This window comes from Ixodes scapularis, unplaced genomic scaffold (assembly GCF_016920785.2).
Source record: "Ixodes scapularis isolate PalLabHiFi unplaced genomic scaffold, ASM1692078v2 PGA_scaffold1__304_contigs__length_218370807, whole genome shotgun sequence".
Classification (NCBI taxonomy): Eukaryota; Metazoa; Arthropoda; class Arachnida; order Ixodida; family Ixodidae; genus Ixodes; species Ixodes scapularis.
Window position 1 is genome coordinate 12337513 of NW_024609846.1, and position 17456 is coordinate 12354968.

Consider the following 17456-nt stretch of genomic DNA (forward strand, 5'->3'; position numbering starts at 1 on the left):
TTGGAAATACAAATACTGGGATACATTAAAATAGTAGCTAAAATACTGATACTAAGATATATCTGTAAAAATGTAGCGCGATACGTATCGGAAATGCACTTAAGAGAGAGGCAAAAAGTGTTTAGAAATACAAATACAGGAATACATTTTAGGGAGGGCAGAAATACAAATACAGAAATACTGATACTGCAGTATATTTTTTTTATTTGTTTGAGACGCCAACTGAGATGAAGCTTGAAGTGTGAAGTGGCGTTTTTTGATACCGAAATTACTTTCCCGTAGGCTTGGCACTCTGCCTTGAAGGCAGTGGTTTCGGACGACGAGGAGTCTTCAATGGGCTCACAAAAATGTTCCATCAAGGACTGACCGCAGTCCCTTCCCTGACATCCTGTCTGTCTGACGAGGGATGCGAAAATACTTCGACCTCTAAATAAATTCTGTCACCCTAAATCCCATCAAAACGTCACCACGCCCTTGTCCCATAAGGACCCCCCTGTCAACATTGATCACATGACGTCACGGTGGAATGAACTGGTATTCTTGTTTTTGTAGGTGTGGCCTTGAACATGAAACTTTACCACGCTGCTGTATCAAATGACAATACGTACTTTCGTTGTAGGTTATCTCATTGACGATCGCACGGGCAGTGTCATTTGGAATTTTCGAAAATAGTGGACCACCTGAAGCATCCTGGAACACCTGTCTTATCTTTTGTTACGGTTGAAAAAACGATGCGGTGGCATCCCTCTTGTGAAGGTCCTTTCTGCCGACAATCCGCCACCGACGCATGGATTGCAGTCCTCAAGTCTCGCCTAGCGTCATTCAAGCAGAGACCTCGTGGATTGCGACCTGATATTGCCGACACAGGTGCGAGCTCTCCGAGAAACAGCGCGCTCGAGACGAGTCGCAGGTATACGATGTGCGGGTCGGCACAGCGAGGCCACATCTGGCCTCCTTCCTGGGTTTCGGATCACCAGAGCAGCGGGTCACGTTCACGTCGGCTAATGACGTACCCTTGAGCCGCGCAATATTACGGGCGCAGACGCAGACGCCTTCAACCTACCGAAGGACCTGCGGCAGAAGATGCTCTGACTCCCCTCCTGGCACACCACCTGGTTTGAGTCCCCAACTACGCAACACATCTCAGAAGACAAAAAAGAGGACACATAGAAAAATAGTTTGGAGAATCGGAAGGAACCTTGGTCAGCATAGTAACAATGCCCCAGCATCTCCCTGACCCTGCAAATGCCCTCACAAAAAAAAAAAAACGAAAAAAAAAACGTACGGAATTTTTTTTTTGGGGGGGGGGGGGGGGGGTGGGGGGGGGGAGGAGGGGGGGGGGGGAGGGGGCGGGGGTGGGGCGGGAGTATTTCCCAAGAAATGTAACGAAATACATTGTATCCTGATTGTGTCGCGATACAAAGAAACATTCCAAACGTATTTCGATACAGGAAAACAGATACCAGAGAAAAAAAACGTATCGCGATAGAGAAATACAGATACAAAATGTATTTCTGAAATACTATCGCGATATATTTGTATCGCAATACTGCCCAACCCTGACCAAACGGGGCACGAAGGGCAGTTCCCCATCATCTCCGAATTCACGAGGACAACCCTCCGGTCGCGAACTCCCTTCAGAGTGGACCTCTGTTTCAGGAATGCATGCATCCCATCTGGTAACTGTTGCCCCAGTTATCCCATTCCCACATTGCTTGGACACATATTTTGAGGAGGTATTGAAAATAAGCGTTGCGTCAGCGTTTGGCAAAAACTGAGACCCTGTAAAGCACTTCGTGCCCAAAAAATGGCTACCGCCAATGTTGCTCGATGGGGCTTTGAAAAGTGTCTATTTCTCTTGGATGCATTGGCTGATGTAACTGAAAATGACAGAATCGATAAGTTGAAAATCAGGGGAGGTCCTGGTTACGAAAACACAGCCAAGATGAAATTTGCCCGCTTGCGTTCATCGGTGAAGAGCTTACAGAAGCTCTTATCGTTTCTGTCTGATGTGCCCATTACAAAGCATAGATGATGTTCTGACCGAGTATATGCGATATTTGTAGCGACCCAAAGCATGGAAGCTAGGGACAGCGCACGTCACCTATGGTCACAAGTGTGAGCCGAGGATGGTGAAAATAAATGAAGGTGGTGAAAAGTGTTGTATGAGCTGCCATGTTAGCACCACCGACATTTTGGGCAACTTTTGCATCTGGGTCGGGGTGTAAGATAGACAGGTGGGGAAACGGCCCATAGAAGCCTACCGCAGCGCCGTGACCGGATTGTGTACTCGTCTGCTTGCGGGTACCCCAGATTTGCGACAGATGGCGCTGCGGTGAGAGGAAAAAAGGTCGGAATCGGATTTGCGTGGAACTCTGTGGGATAATTAAAATATGGCAACCAACCAATTCCTAAACATGTAGGAGCCCTACGTTTCGAACCGACTCGGTTCTTCGTCAGGGGCGACTGTGGTCGTTGAGGAGCGGCGTTTTTCGATCTTCTTTTTCTTCTCTTAGGGATGTGGCGCATTTCTCGATCTCCATCTTTCATGAATATGGCGAAGCCCGTTCACATACACTGTTGGTAAAGCACCAAGGCACCTATTCATGTTGCCTGGCGTCGTTTGAATATGCCAGGACTCGATTAAAAGCCTATGTCGGTTGTTAGTCTCTGCGTCGATAATGCTGGTGTTGTCAAAGTCAATCCGGTGGTCTTTGACTTCGCAGTGCTCGGCGACTGCGCTGCGCTCGTGGTCGAGCTTGCGAACGTCGTTTTTGTGTTGGCGTATTCTTTCATTAAAATTCTTTGTCTCGCCGATGTAAGTGGCTGGACAATCTGCACAAGGGATCTTATAAACCACGCCCTGCGTTTTTTTTTTTTTTTTTCGGAGGGCGATCTTTTGGACGGGGCATGAGTAATCCAAGCGTGGACATCGGCTTGTGGGCTACGCGGATTCCTTCTTTGGCTAGCACGCGTGCAAGCGTCTCGCTTGTTCCTTTGATGTAGGGTACGCAGATGCGCGAGGTTGGGCGTGGCTGCGTACAAGTACAGTGTTCTAGGGGGGGTTGTAGTGGCAAGAGCGGCGGCCGCTTTGTGAAGATTTTGCGCGTAGACGACACCATGGCGCTGCTGTTCTGTGCCCTAGGAGCGCGCCCCCGTCAGCCCCATCATCAGCGCTGTTCGGCGCTTACTACTGTGGTTTGACAGGAGCTTTTCGCGGTGCGAAACAACTGTTAATTTTGTTCTGTATACTCTGTTTCACCCTATGATGTACCGCAGGAAAGGCTACAAGCGCGAACTCCTTGCTCTGGGGCACATCTCGGCGGCACAAGCTCTCGTGAATTAAGAGCAGCTGCCAACGCTATGAGCTCGCGCTTCAAGCCTTCGCTGCGGTACAACATAAGCTGAAACGAAGCATAGTAAATTGTAGTTCCGCCTTCGGACTAATGCCTCTAGAGTGTGTGCTACCCTCTACTTGAAATATTCGCGTGTTTTGAGGGAGATTATTTAATTAATATCAACTCCCCCCCCCCCCCCCCCCGTACTGACACATCGTTCAGCAACGCTAGCACTTGGGCTGCATAGGGTGCCTTCATGTGCGCTTTGCTTAGGGTAGAGACATCTGGCCATTTTGTTCCCACTTTTACATTTAATTTTTGTTCAGAAGCGCGTGAAAGAGCGTGTCCCTGCACGCGTCTGTGGCGCTGACTGTTCTATGGCGACATTTTGTTTTCGTCGATTCCTTTGTATTTTCCCCGTGAGCGCGTGCTGTCGGCATCGGGTACTACAAAGGGTGGCATCACTCTAAACAGAAGGTCATTGAGGCACTCTAGGGCTGCAGGCTTAATAGCTGCGAAAGAAGTTCTACGGTGCTACATTTTGGAGAAGCGTACCGCGTCACCCTCGTCGTCTTCTTCGTTCATCGCACACGTGCCATTAATTCTCCTAGGGCACAGAACTCCAGCGCCACTCGCGGTATCTACGTCGACAGTCTTCACGCGCTTCATTGTAAGCGGGCGCCGCTCTTGCCACTACACCCTCTAGAACACTGTAGTACAGGCTTGTGGTTGCTGGTGTCTCTGACCTCGAGCTTGACGACGGGCAACGCGTTGGATGAAGGTGCTCGTGTATCCGTTCTTTTTCAGATCAGCACGGATGGTTTTTTCTTCCTTTCTTCTGTCATCCTCAGAGGAGCATATAGCCTTCATCCTAGACAGCAGTGTCCTAACCATCGATGTTTTGTGGCAGGCTGGGTGATAGGAATCAAACTGGAGATAACGTCCAGTGTGCGTGGGCTTCCTGTAGACTGAAAACTTCAACTTTTCTTTTTCTCTTCTCACGAGCACGTCCAGAAAAGGCAATGAATTGTCTTTTTCAAGCTCCGCTGTGAATTGGATAGCCGGTTCGATGGAGTTGAGGTGTAAGAGGAATCTGTCCACTTCAGATCTTTGAAGGATGCAGAAGCAGTCGTCCACATACCGCACAAATATTTTGGGCGCAGTGGCGAGTGACTGCAGGGCCTCTTCCTCGATGGCTTCCATGCACAGGTTAGCCGTGGTAACGGAGACAGATGCGCCCATGGCGGTTCCGCTGGCCTGTTTAAAATACTCTCCCTTGACGCTAAGGTAGGTGTTGCTAAGGCAGAACTCAAGGAGGCGGCACAGTTCTTCCACACTAAGGGCGGTCCTGTTGTGCAGGTATTTGTCTTTTTCGAGAGCCTTCCTGGCAGCTGTAACTTCCAGGGGAACTGGCACACTTGTGAAAAGTGAGATGACGTCAAAAGACTTTCCTCAGCGCTCACCTTCAATTTCGAGACGCGCTCCACGAAGTCGCTGGAGTTGCTGATATAAGTCGTCGTTTTTCCGACGAGAGGAGAGAGGGTGTGGTGAAGATAGTTCGACACGGCTCGAAGTGGTGAGGTTCTAAAGTCCACAATGGGCCGGAGAGCAAGGCTAGGCTTTTGGATCTTGGGAAGGCCGTAAAAACCAGGTGCAGATCCATTCCTACAAAGGAGGTGCAGGTGGAGGCTCCTCGAGTCTGGATGTTTCTTGAAAATTTCAGTTAGGATCTTGCTCAGCGTTGCCTGGATTCGCGGTGTCGGATCCTGTTTTAGTCTTTCATAAGCAGAGGTGTCAAGCAGGTCGTGTATCTTCCGGTCGTAGACATCCCGGTCGAGGACAACGGTCGAATTGCCCTTATCTGCTGGAAAAAGCACAATCTTTTTATCATCGTGCAGTGCCCGGAGCGCACTTCCTTCTTCTCTGGAGAGATTGTGTCGTTGATGATGCGGGATGTTTGATAAGATACCGATCACCTTCTGTCGCACCCGCTCACGATCGCTAGGATTCAGGTGCGCAATGCCGTCCTCCAGGGCTGCGACCATTTTCGGCAGAGGCGGTCTCGTGGTAGTCATGTTGAATCCGTGGCCTTCAGCTGAAACCTTGGTCTCGCAAGAAGAGATTCCTGGACGAGAGGTTTATGACAAACCTGGTGGTATCGGTTTCGTGTTTAGTATTTTCTCTCTCCATCAGCTTCGAGAATTTCTTACTCTGAGAAACTCTTTGCTTTTCTGCAGAGGTGGAGGCAATGCTTTCAGCAAAAGAGTGTAAGTGAGGGAGCATAGCTGGCATGCGGTGTTCTAGTTGCCTGCGGATGAAATACGGATGAAATACGAAGAACCGAGTCGGTTCAAAACGTAGGGCTCCTACATGTTTAGGAATTGGTTGGTTGCCATATTTTAATTATTGTATTCCCCAACCAGAGAGATTTCTCTCAAATGTTTAGTTTCAACTCTGTGGGAGACTGCGCAAAATAAACCTAGAGCATGACAGTCCTCCACTGAAAATTTACGAGAAACCATCTCCGTCAGTTTAAACGGTCGCCACCGGTCGCCCACCCGGAGTGAGAGTTCGTGGTGCTCCACCTAGATGGCGCCAAAGAAGAAGAGAAAACCGAGGGGGACACAATCCGGTCGCTCATTAGGCTCTCGTTTCCCCACCTGTCTATCTTACACCCTGATCTGGGTGTCGATTGCGCATTGAGGGCATTTTAGTTCCACGGCGTTCCCTGGTCGCTCACGTACGGTCAACACCCAAGATCCCCGAGTGACGAAGACCATCAGACCCTCTCCTTAGCGGATGCGGCGTTCTTTTGAAAATTAAGTTTTAACACACGCACAGCCCTTCTCATAAGGAGGGATATCTTATATACGTTTGCATCCCTAACCTTAATATTTGTTAAAATGCTGTGTGACGTGTGTTTAGAGCGCAGCTCTTAGGCGCCCGTTTCCGGCTTGAGCTGCGTCGCCGTCGGCGTAACCGCGCGGTGCATTATGTTTATATTTCCCCGCTAAATCGAGCGGAAAAATTTCCCCGCTAAATCTAGCAGAAACATTTCCCCGCTAAATCTAGTGGAAAAATTTCCCCGCTAAACTAGCGAAAACATTTCCCCGCTAAATATAGCGCAAAAATGTCCCCGGTAAATCTAGCGGAAAAGTTTCCCTGCTAAATCTAGCAAAAAAATTTCCCCGCTAAATCTAGCGGAAAAATTTCCCCGCTAAACTAGCGAAAACATTTCCCCGCTAAATATAGCGCAAAAATGTCCCCGGTAAATCTAGCGGAAAAGTTTCCCTGCTAAATCTAGCGCAATTTCCCCGCTAAATCTAACGGAAAATTTCCCCGCTAAATCTAGCGGTAAAATTGCCCCGCTAAATCGAGCGGAAACATTTCCCCGCTAAATCTAGCGCAAAAATTTCCCCGCTAAGTCGAGCGGAAATATTTCCCCGTTAAATCTAGCGGAAAGATTTCCCCGCTAAATCTAGCGGTAAAATTTCCCCGCTAAATCTAGCGCAAAAATTTCCCCGCTAAATCTAGCGAAAAAATTTTCCCCGCTAAATCTAGCGGAAAAATTTCCCCGCTAAATCTAGCGGAAAAATTTCCCCGCTAAATCTAGCGGAAAAATTTCCCGGCTAAATCTAGCGGAAAAAATTCCTGCTAAATCTAGCGGAAACATTTCCCCGCTAAATCTAGCGGAAAAATTTCCCCGCTAAACTAGCAAAAACATTTCTCCGCTAAATATAGCGCAAAAATGTCCCCGCTAAATCTAACGGAAAAGTTTCCCTGCTAAATCCAGCACAATTTCCCCGCTAAATCTAGCGGAAAATTTCCCCGCTAAATCTAGCGGTAAAATTTCCCCGCTATATCTAGCGGAAAAAGTTCCCCGCTAAGTCTAGCGGAAAAATTTCCCTGCTAAATCTAGCGGAAAAATTTCCCCGGTAAATCTAGCAGCAAAATTTCCCCGCTAGATCTAGCGCAAACATTTCCCTGCTAAATCTAGTGGAAAAACTTACCCGCTAAATCTAGCGGAAAAATTTCCCCCCTAAATCTAGTGGAAAGCTTTTTCTGGGGGTCACGTGACACCCCCCCCCCCGAGGTCACGTGACAGCCCCCCCCCCCCCCCCCCCCCCCGAGAACAGGTGACCCTCAGTCCCTTCCCTCCTCCTCCTCAAGAGCTGCGCTCTAATTGGCATTACAGTGGGTTGTAAACGGCTTTCATTTTTTTTCCTAAATACCTATAACACTCCATGAGAAGTGATACAGTCATGTTCTTTGGCCACGACCTTTAGCGACGACCAACGCGTGCAGCTCATCGCACGCGTTCCGTGGATTTTTCGTCCGCGTCAACAAAACCTCAGGTTTCTAATATGAGGTAAAATCGCTTCATTCTGTCCAAAAGCTTATATGGCTCGTAACTTGTCAATGCATTTTCAGTAGACTAGTTATCAATAGGCACCATCGTGAAGGTAAGAAAACTCTCAGGTAGATAATAAAAATTTCTCAAAGATTTGCTGCTGTGCGATGCGCGTCGGCCATGTCTACGCTGGCACCGCCCGCTCCTTTTCGTCGTTCCAAGCGCTTGCGTGCCTAGTTTCCTTTCCTTCCGCCCTCCAGCGGTGGCGGTCACGCCTCGCATGTCTGCTTTCCGCCGGGTGGCGGTCCCGTTGCGGGTGTCTAGTTTCCTCCGGCTCCACAGGGTTGCGATAGTTCGTACCTTTGTTAAACATTTTCTGACAAGTCTGTGTTCTGTGCTAAACAGCTTCGCTGGTCACTCACCTTCAAAGAGTGGAATGGCTCATCATTTTTTTTCTTCTGATATTGTTGAATATGCTTTATGAGTATTTTTTGTCATGTATATCACCTCCCTTGTTGTTATGAATGGACATTGTTTATCTGACTTCATCCGACACAATCCAGCGACGGCAAACTTTTCGCTCATATATTTCGCAGGTTCATAACCGAATGCCCTCTGATGCAAAATTTACCAGCTATGTTATTTTTTCCTAAATAAGAGTATGATTATGTCATACCGTTGACGGGACGCCATCCAATTGTCGTCCACCATGGTTCGAAACCAAGATGGCCGAGACCCCGTGCTTGACAGCTTCCTCGGCGTCTTCGGCTGGAATGTTTGAGGCGTTCAAGAAAACGTCGCAAAAGTTAGCAAAGCCCGTTCACGACGTAACAACAAAGAGACATGACGACCGCCTACGCCGCAGTATGCATGCCTGGGGGCAACTTTTTGATTCAGTGAAGTCCAAGCTGTTTTAACGTGAAACGTTCTTTGGCTAGTGTGCTGGGCATTTCGTGAAGCCCTGATTAAAGTGAATGCTGGATAAAAGAGTGGCCGCGTCGGCTCGAAACTGATTATCATCGTTATCGGTTGGGAGAGGAGGAGTGAGCTGCTCGACGTTGAATGGTTAATGGGGAGGTCATGTGACCCAAGGGGTAAGCAAGGAGGGATGAGAGAGGCGTGGAGGAGTTCGACCGCCTGTGCGCACTGAAGGGAAGGAGTTAGAGAGTATAGAAGGCTATGGAAGATCACAACGTTTACTAGCCCCTATAGTGGTACTCTCACTTCATTTTAGGAACAACTATCAAATGTACGTGTTCCAGCTAGGCGTTAAATTATCCGATAAAGAGTGTTGTGAACGTAGACGTCTGGCGTCTATAAACCCAGAGTATCGCTGAACGTTTGTGATGCAAGAATGTTTCGGGTATCCAACACTATTGCATAGCATTTAGCCATAAATTTTATTTTAACTTTTGTTGTTACCTTTTTTGTGTTGTTTTGAAAAAGTAGTGTAGAGAAGGCGAATGAATTAAAATTTGTGCATCTTTCTCATCTTGTTGAGAAAACAAGAAAACCTCCGCTGTGACTTGCTTAAATGTACTTCTCGAATATTCAACAAGTGCGCTCGACAGAAAGAAAAATAGTGAAAAAGAGAGATTGAATGCATCTTTACATACAAGGAAATTAAACTAGAGCACTCTGCCAGACTCCTCTACCAATTAACGTGCCTGATCGCGTGTGTACGAGGGCACCCTAAAACGAAGTCCTCTATTTTGGCCTTACAAGTGTGTTGTAAAGACAACATTCTTCCGCAGAAAAATTCAGACTCGTCGGTTTTTCATTTCATTGCCTCGTTTGGTTGCATTCTTATACTGGGAAAGTCTGCAAAGCTCCAAGAAGCTCCCCTCAACCACACAGCATTGTCGTCACCTCTAGGAGTTAAGATATCGGGTCTACAAAGCCACCAATTCCTTCCGATGTAGTGCAGCACACACATTCTACTGTGTGCTCTCCTTTTGTTGGTAAAGAGAATTGATTAGGTACCATGGCGGAAAAAGCACATTTGGGCAATGACGCTCCATTCGATTGAGCTCGTGGTGAATGTTTCCAAAGCAGGCGTCTCCGTTTTGGCGCCATCTCTCCGCGCACAAGAGAAGTGTCGGGCCCACAGAAAAGGAGACCGATAGGCTTAAACGCAGAGGTTGGGCTCTGTTCGAGTTCACCTATGGCCGGCAATCCTTTGTCTTTCGACCAATTTTCGAAACATCCCTTTACCTTAAGACCAGACGCAGCCGACGCTTCGAGCTGATGGGACGAATCAGAGAACGTCAAAAGGGCGCCATCATGGTGCGCGTCATGTTTTTGTTCGTGGTCAATCATAGCTGATCCAATAATTGACAGAGAACAGGCCTAGTGTCTTGCGCTTCTGACCCTGCTTGATTGGTCCCATTAGCTTGTAGCGTCGGCTGCGTCTCGACTTAAGCTGAAATGAAGTCTAGTCTATTGTGAGCGCAGCTTTGCGAGTTTCTTTATTTCTATCAAGCCGGTTTCTTCATATGATCACGCACGTGCAATGCTGCTTCATCATGCTCGTGCACCGACAGTTGCGCACGCTTTGCGTGTCCACACCACCAAAACTTGTGCTTCAATGAGCCTGCGTTTTTTTTTTTAAACACCATTTTTGCAGTTCTTTTTTCATTGGTGCAGTCCAAGTTCGAAGCTATAGTTACTATGAGCTTAATAAACGCAGTGTTCGGTGAGTCGGGAGCATTTTATTGTTACTTCGCGGTCAATAAGATTAACAAAGTGTGATCATAGTAAGAAATGCCCTGAGCGTCTTAAGTTCTCAGTCACTGTAGAGTCACAGACATATTAGAAATGCAAGGCGGGACTTAGCTACGCTCACACGCCTTGCTTCATGATTCGTTCTTCTGCGTTCTTATCGGCGAATACCGCTCTCGTGCTGCTGGCGGAGCGACCATAATACAATAGAACGCTCGAAACTTGCCACATTCTGGATTTTTTAAGCTGTCTGTAGAACCCTAGCTTCGGACATCATCTGACCACTCCCGTTGTTTTTGTCGCCGCGGAGTGAAACATCCCCTCAATATGCCTCTTACACCGTGCGAAGTACTGAACACTCCGCCCGGCTCGCAGAAGGCGACATCTCCGAAATGACGGAAAGAAGCGCGTGTGCACCTGTCAGAATCCCCTTCGCAATCACGGGCAACTTGCTGATGCTCTTGAGCCAGGCGACGTCATCCCAGGTCGCGGAGGCATCGAGAACATCGCGATAAAGGCCATTCCAGGTTTCCGCACGGGGTATCCCGGAAGCAGCCAATACGCTGCCAATGCTGGAGAAAGAATAACAAGATAAATTGGTTCGAATACTACATCAGGTTTCTTAACAGCTGCGTTGTCCCGGCATTGCCACGGATCTCAGACCTTTATTCAGTGATGGTTGTTTGAGTCACTTGTCAAATTTTCCTTTTTTTAACAAGAAAAAAAAAAAAAAAATCAGTCGCCGTGTTCAAAGTGGGTTCTGCAAGATAGTAGCCTCAAAGAAGTAAGGCGCCTAGCTGGTTAGGAGAACTAAGAGATAATGAGTTACTCGCAATATTTACTCCAAAATATTTTGTAAAATTAATCTTCTTCGAGACAAAAAAAGCTAAGGGCATGCATTCAAATGGGCAACATGGAACTTTTTTGGTGAACGTAGTGTCGACATTCTACTGGCGGCTTGACGGCAGAGCGCGCATCGATAGGCAACCGCGTCTAAATCAGCCACAAATGTGAAAGACACTTCAGCTGAACATTCCCGCGGATCCTCAATACAATGGTCACGGCATAACTTACTAATGTCTTAGACATTATTAAAAGAATACGCGAGTCAATCTGAGACGTCAGATCAACGGCTAGACAATTAGGCCCGACAGTCTCAGGGATTTTTGCCGCGTTGCCTGAACCGTCCATTTCTGGTTAGTAAACATCGCGAAAGGAACATGAAATCTCACCGAGAGAACTAAACTGAAAACTTTTGGCGGCGCGGTAGTTTGGTTCCTTCTATGCGAACGCTTCAGGGACTACCTATACTTCACTTCGCTAACATCTGCGGTGCTCACAAATCTATAGGTACGTGCGCGTCCTTGAGGAATGTCTTCGTTGCGCGAGTTCTCAAAACACAGGCTTCTGCCGAGCGTTGCTCACACGCCTGTGCCTTTCTCCGCTCTGCGAACATTCGTTAGATGCAGTATACATTCAGTGTACATGTTATAACCATGACACCATATACCAGCGGGAATACCCCACCTAGACATCCTGAAGCAGCAGGCTTTCGTTACAGAGCGTGGGGAGTACACTAGCGCCATCCCTTGGAGGGGAGTTCTTCGATACTTTCTATCACCCACCGACGAGGGAAGTGTTCAGTATTCCCACTGGCGAGGTCCAAGAATACACTGCTCGTGCATCATACAAAAAGACGCGGTGTTTGCTGCGGACATGATGACAAAATTATCCGCGCATCAAGAATGTTCGAAGCACATTTGCTTCATACATCTTCAAGCACGTCTGCAGACTGTCGCTTGTGTGCATGATGTATGGACAGTGTGGCTTTAGACTCATACCGAGGGGCCGTGCAGAGGCTGTGCGTCGTTTTCGAGGGTCGTGCGGCCGAGTTACCTTTCAGTGCCGCATACCGAGCTGACCGCCAATCAACGTACCTTTTGCTTAAGTCGGTGAAAAATGCCTTTCTCCCTTCTGTCCGGAGTCCCGGCACGGCCAAGTCCACGGTAAGCACGAGTGCCTTGAAGCCCGCTTGTTCGGCGCGTTCCGCGAGACTCCTGGTAAATTCGCGGTCCTTGTAGATGGACAGCTGGAACCAGCGGAGCCCGTCTGGGGCCGCGCTCCGGATGTCTTCGATGGAGGTGCCACTAAAGGTGCTCAGAACCATTACGGTCCTTGCATTCTGTGCAGCTGGTAACGAAGACATCAAGAATCAGAAAGGTTAGATGTTCAATCACTCCCAATATTTGGCGTGTTCATCCCCACGGCGGGACTGGAGAGCGGTTTTCTTCGCGGCCTCGCTGTCTCTCTCTTGCGAACAATGGAATTTCTTATAGCCGTCGCAACCCAGTACCCCTCCCAACACTAGTTGAACCACCCTCAAGATCTGTTCCGCCCACAATGGTTAAAAATGTGTGAAAATGTACTCATCTTACACGACCTTTATGCGTTAACTATTTTTTTTATAATAAATAAACACTTGTTTATACAAAAAAAAAGTTTTTTTTTTTTTGAGAAGGCAAAGAGAAGGAGGTTTCCCGTGTAAGTCTCTGCAGGCAGGCGGCCCGAAGGACCGTAGGTCTGACTAGCCTGGAAATTCATCCAATTTGACCCTGTAAGGAAGAGGCCCACAAATGGGAGATTGGGGTGCCTCCTTTGAAGGAGTCACAGCGCTGTAGGGTGGGGAGGGCAGGGCAGGGGTAAGAGTAACCGTAGATGCTCCGCTTGCGAAGCAGAGTATCGCAACGGTCTCGAATTCGTTACTTCAAGTATTGCTAGAGAAGCGACCGTCCGTCTTGCAGGAGACGGGCACGACATGAGGTGCGATCCACCGCGGAGGCGCCGTCGTACGCCTCCCAGGTGGGTCATCGTGTAGTCTGCTTGCTCACGGACGCTTACGCACTCACACATATCTAACACTAAATGTCCCAAGGTTTGCGAAGCTTCCTGCTCGCTATACCTCTGTGTAAGATCCGCGTTTCGCGCGCGCAATCCGAAATATTTGTCCCGCCCCCAAACCCGGTGCTCCTCAAGGAGGCTTCCCCGCAAGCGAGAAAGACAACTTTGGCTAATGTGACCTTTCTCCGCCAACGAGAAGTTGATGGCGAAAGAAAAAGGAAGGAGATGCCTCGGCTCCGCCCGGGCTACAAGAGCGTTCCTCTTTTTGGGGAGGTCTACATAGACCCTTTTCTTCTAAGTGTGTACCTCGCGTCAGAATCGCAGCCAGATCATCTTGCCGCATGTCACATCGAGCGGAACGCGTCGTCAAGACAGACGCATCTGCCGCTTTGCGACGGCTCTACTAGAGCTTTAAAGGAGCACTGACGCCCCAAAGGTCGTATTTATTTTTATTGTCTAAAACGATGCAAATTGCAGTCATAGACACGAAAAAAAAAAAAAAAAAAAGGGCATCGCGAAAAAACTTGTTAAACCAAAAAACGGCTGACATTGTCTCAAAAGTCCGAGTTAGCGATGGTTGTAATTTATGGCGCCATCTTCCGCTAGGCGCAGCGAGCAGAAGACAGAGTGTGACACCTGCTTGCTGCCTTATAGAGCGGGAAGTAGCGCCACGAAAAACAACCATCGCTAACTGGGCCGTGTGCGAGCCTGTGCGTTGTTTACCCTGGCAAGGTGACGGCGTCTTGCTCACCCTTTGCGGTAGCCACTTCACCGTCCGGGTGGGCTCCCGACTGAGCTGCTGTGGGCGAGATGCCCACGGGGAGGGAAAGCTTCTGGTCTCCGAGCAGCGTCACCTCCGTGCTCCTCACCGCGACGCCCATTAGAACCCGTGGACGCAGGCGCAACCTGTGCGCATAAGTCCAGCGAAGTTACTGGATATAAACCCACGGTCGTTCGTGCGTGTATTCGCTACTTTAGGGTCACTACGCAACTCCAGCACAGGCGAGGCCTCCCAGCGGAAAAGAGGTGAAAGAGAGAGCATCAGTGAATTAGTGTCTCTCTGAGGATGTAGCGAAAACTGGCGCGGACTAGAGGCGAAATCGTAAAACGCGAAAAACGGGGAGCTCACCGTTGGATTTCATCCCCCTCCCCCCCCCCCCCCCCCCCCCCGAAATTCAATTGACACTATAATATGCACATGTATTTGCCCGACTCGTCTGCAGTGGCTAAGATCTTCATCGCAACACACGCTCTGCAGAGCGCGTTTGTATCGATGAAGAGCGATGATGATTCAGAAGGCGAGTTAAGCGGTGCCAAAAATTTTGAGAGGGCCTACATTACAGAGTTTCAAACTGATCGATCGGGGTCACGTGGTTTATGGGTCGCGTTTGCAATACGAGCAGCGAGCAGGTGACGAACGCGTTGGTCGTCTGCGAGCGTCTTAGACTCTCCCCCTGGTCTCCTCCTCGCCACGCGAAAACGCAGGGCATGCGCATTTGCGACCAATCTTCGTCCGTGGCGTCCGCCATTACATGGCAAACACTCCCTGTAGTTTCAGATGGACCCTTTTCTGTAATCTAGGCTCTTTCGAAATTTTCATCTCGTGTATTGCGCTCTTCCTTGTCATTTCGCGCATATGGCGCCCGGCACACTTCCCACCATACTTATACCTTTGTCCAGACATACAGCAGAGCTCTGGCCCATGAAACGAACACATTCCGGCAACACTTCCTAGATAAGAAAGAATAAGTGCTTAATTCTTCTCCGTCACTAAAGACGGCCACCGTAGGCCACAGATTGGGCACGACAACGGCGTCTGCGTTGCTCTATAGACCGACACGCTGTTTACAAACAAGCCCGCGTTTGCCCACACCAGGTGTGGGCATTGCGCACGCGCAGAAACCAAATTCGAGTGAAGTGAAGCGTCTGCGCATGCGCAGTGCCGTCAACAGCGCCACCGCAGCTGCGTGACGTCAGGGCCGCGTGTTGGTCTATAGGAGTCGTGTGCTGTCAGTGAGAACACGACCCCAAGCCGAACGCTAACGCCGTAGTTGTGTCCAATCTCTGCCTACGGTAGCCGTCTTTAGTGACGCAGAATAAAGCCCTTAGGCTTTCTTATCTAGGTGGCGTTGGCCCCGGGCTTACACAGAGAAAGAGCGCAAGAGAGAGAGAGAGAGAGGGAGCTTCGGAGAGTGAAAGCGATAAAATAGGAGAGAAAAAAAGCAACCTGATCACTTTACCGCAACCGGTTGCAATAGTTCGTGGGTTTGGTTCTTTTCTAGCGCGAGATGACGGCAGTGCTTTGCTGTCGCTCTGCTCTTGCTCTGCTCTGAGTTAGCTGCCACGTTTTAATTGTTCCGCCTCCCGCGCTCTCCGTATACTTCGTCTAACACTCCAACAGGCCTCGAGAAAGTCGTATTTACATTGCCACCGAGGTACCATTTGCGCCATTCATTCTTCACGTGTGCACCCGCAGTTTCTCCACACTAACGCATCACATTCTGTATTACCACTGGCTTCCACCCTAAAACGACAATAACGCGGTTGTTATAGAGGCTTTCTAGCTGCACGGGCGATGTCTGCGCTGTTCTATAGGCAGAAAACTTCCCGACGTCATCAGATCACGTTCCCACATCGAACCAGAGTAGCTCACCCCTCGACGACAAATGGCGGTCGCACCCGCGCAACCGGTGGCGTATTGAAACTTCTTGATGACTTCAAATCATGAAGCAAATCTAGAGCCCTGACTGGACTGTTTCAACGTCCCGCGCTCTTTCGCAAGCAGGAGGCGACGGTTACTTTTTCGCACTCGTTGTTTTTGTTTCGGCGACATCCTATGTGACGACCACCAATGGCGGCGACGCAATGGCGGCTGATGATATTTAGGCGGTAAGCAAGGGTAGTTTTGGCCCCTTCCCTTGCAGACGTTCAGCTGCGGCGACGTCTGAGCTGCGAAAACCACCCAGGGTGTCGTCGTCGCTCTCGTGTGTACATCAAGTAGACGATGGTAATCGAACTTGACCTTGAGCACAAACAGACTGGGTGCTCAAGGTGCTCAATTATTAGTACTGGTAAATAAGTGACTGTATATGCTTTGTGAAACTACGATCGAGATACCTCTGAAATAAAGAAGATCGTATTCAGGCTCATTTTCCTTCTGTTGCAATGCAAACGACAAACAGTAATAGCCATGAAAAGAAGACGTATTAACATTAGTATTCTGTTCGGAGTTAGTACGGAGTGCTATTTATCGTGGAAAGACTGATTTGCTATTTTTAGGAGTAAGACAACAACGAAGTAAACGGCTGACTATGCACCAGGTGTGCAGTTTGTAGAAAAGAACACCACTTTTTCAGCCAAACATTTGCCATGCGGAATGTACACCTGTTGGGAACAATAGTCGTAAAAATACGTCGCTGGTAAGGATGCACATTGCCTTAGCCCCGGAAAATAACTCTGATTGACGGAATACCGTACCGTAATGTTCAATATCGCTTGCCCGCAAAAAACGAAAACAAAAAAAAAAAAAAAAAAAAAACACGAGGGGAATTTTAATAAACGGGCACACACACCTCATGAAAGCCGACATGTTCTCCCGAAGCGTCTGGTCCTGCCCTGCACCACCGTTGAAGTAGACGAAGTATTCCGGCTTCAGGCTGGCGTTTGCGAGGCGTTCAATGTCGTCCAGCGTCACCACGACGTCGTCATCCGCAGCAGCGAAGCTGCCCTTCGTGGCGGGGGGCAGACCGTTTCCTTCATTCATGCTTCGAGATTTCGTCGAAGCAGTTGAGGCCAGCACGTCCACTCTTGGGCACCCTCTCCTAGTGCTCGAGGTGCTTGCAGGTGCGCGTACGAGTGCGCAGTGTGGACTTGAGCGTTTGAATACCTGCGTGTTTGTTTTAGAGTGTGTTTGGGAGAGAAAGCGAGTATGTGTATGTGGTGCACATGTGCGCGAACATACATGCCTTTGCGGTAGAATGCGTGGAGCGCGCATCCACCTGCTCACTAACGTCGAAACGGGAAATCCAAGTTGCCGTAAACAACAGTCCACTTCCTTTTTCGTTTTCATTGTGTTTGTGCTGCGTGTCTCCTCACCCCTTCCCCTCCACACACACACACACACACACACACACACACACACACACACA

The 17456-nt window shown here is 48.9% G+C and overlaps 1 protein-coding gene across 1 annotated transcript in view; it reads right to left on the reverse strand.

The window, feature by feature from the left end:
• Window positions 1-17071, reverse strand: part of LOC8051504 (hydroxyacid oxidase 1-like) — a 33943-nt gene extending 16872 nt beyond the window's left edge. Inside the window, exons 1-6 of the mRNA XM_040209001.1 lie at window positions 16881-17071; window positions 14060-14214; window positions 12344-12600; window positions 11727-11737; window positions 10828-10973; window positions 8366-8457 (exon numbers count right to left, since the gene is read on the reverse strand). Of these exons, the coding sequence (XP_040064935.1) occupies window positions 8366-8457; window positions 10828-10973; window positions 11727-11737; window positions 12344-12600; window positions 14060-14214; window positions 16881-17071 (852 nt within the window). The remainder of the gene's footprint in view (window positions 1-8365; window positions 8458-10827; window positions 10974-11726; window positions 11738-12343; window positions 12601-14059; window positions 14215-16880) is intronic.
• Between the last annotated feature and the right edge of the window lie 385 nt (window positions 17072-17456).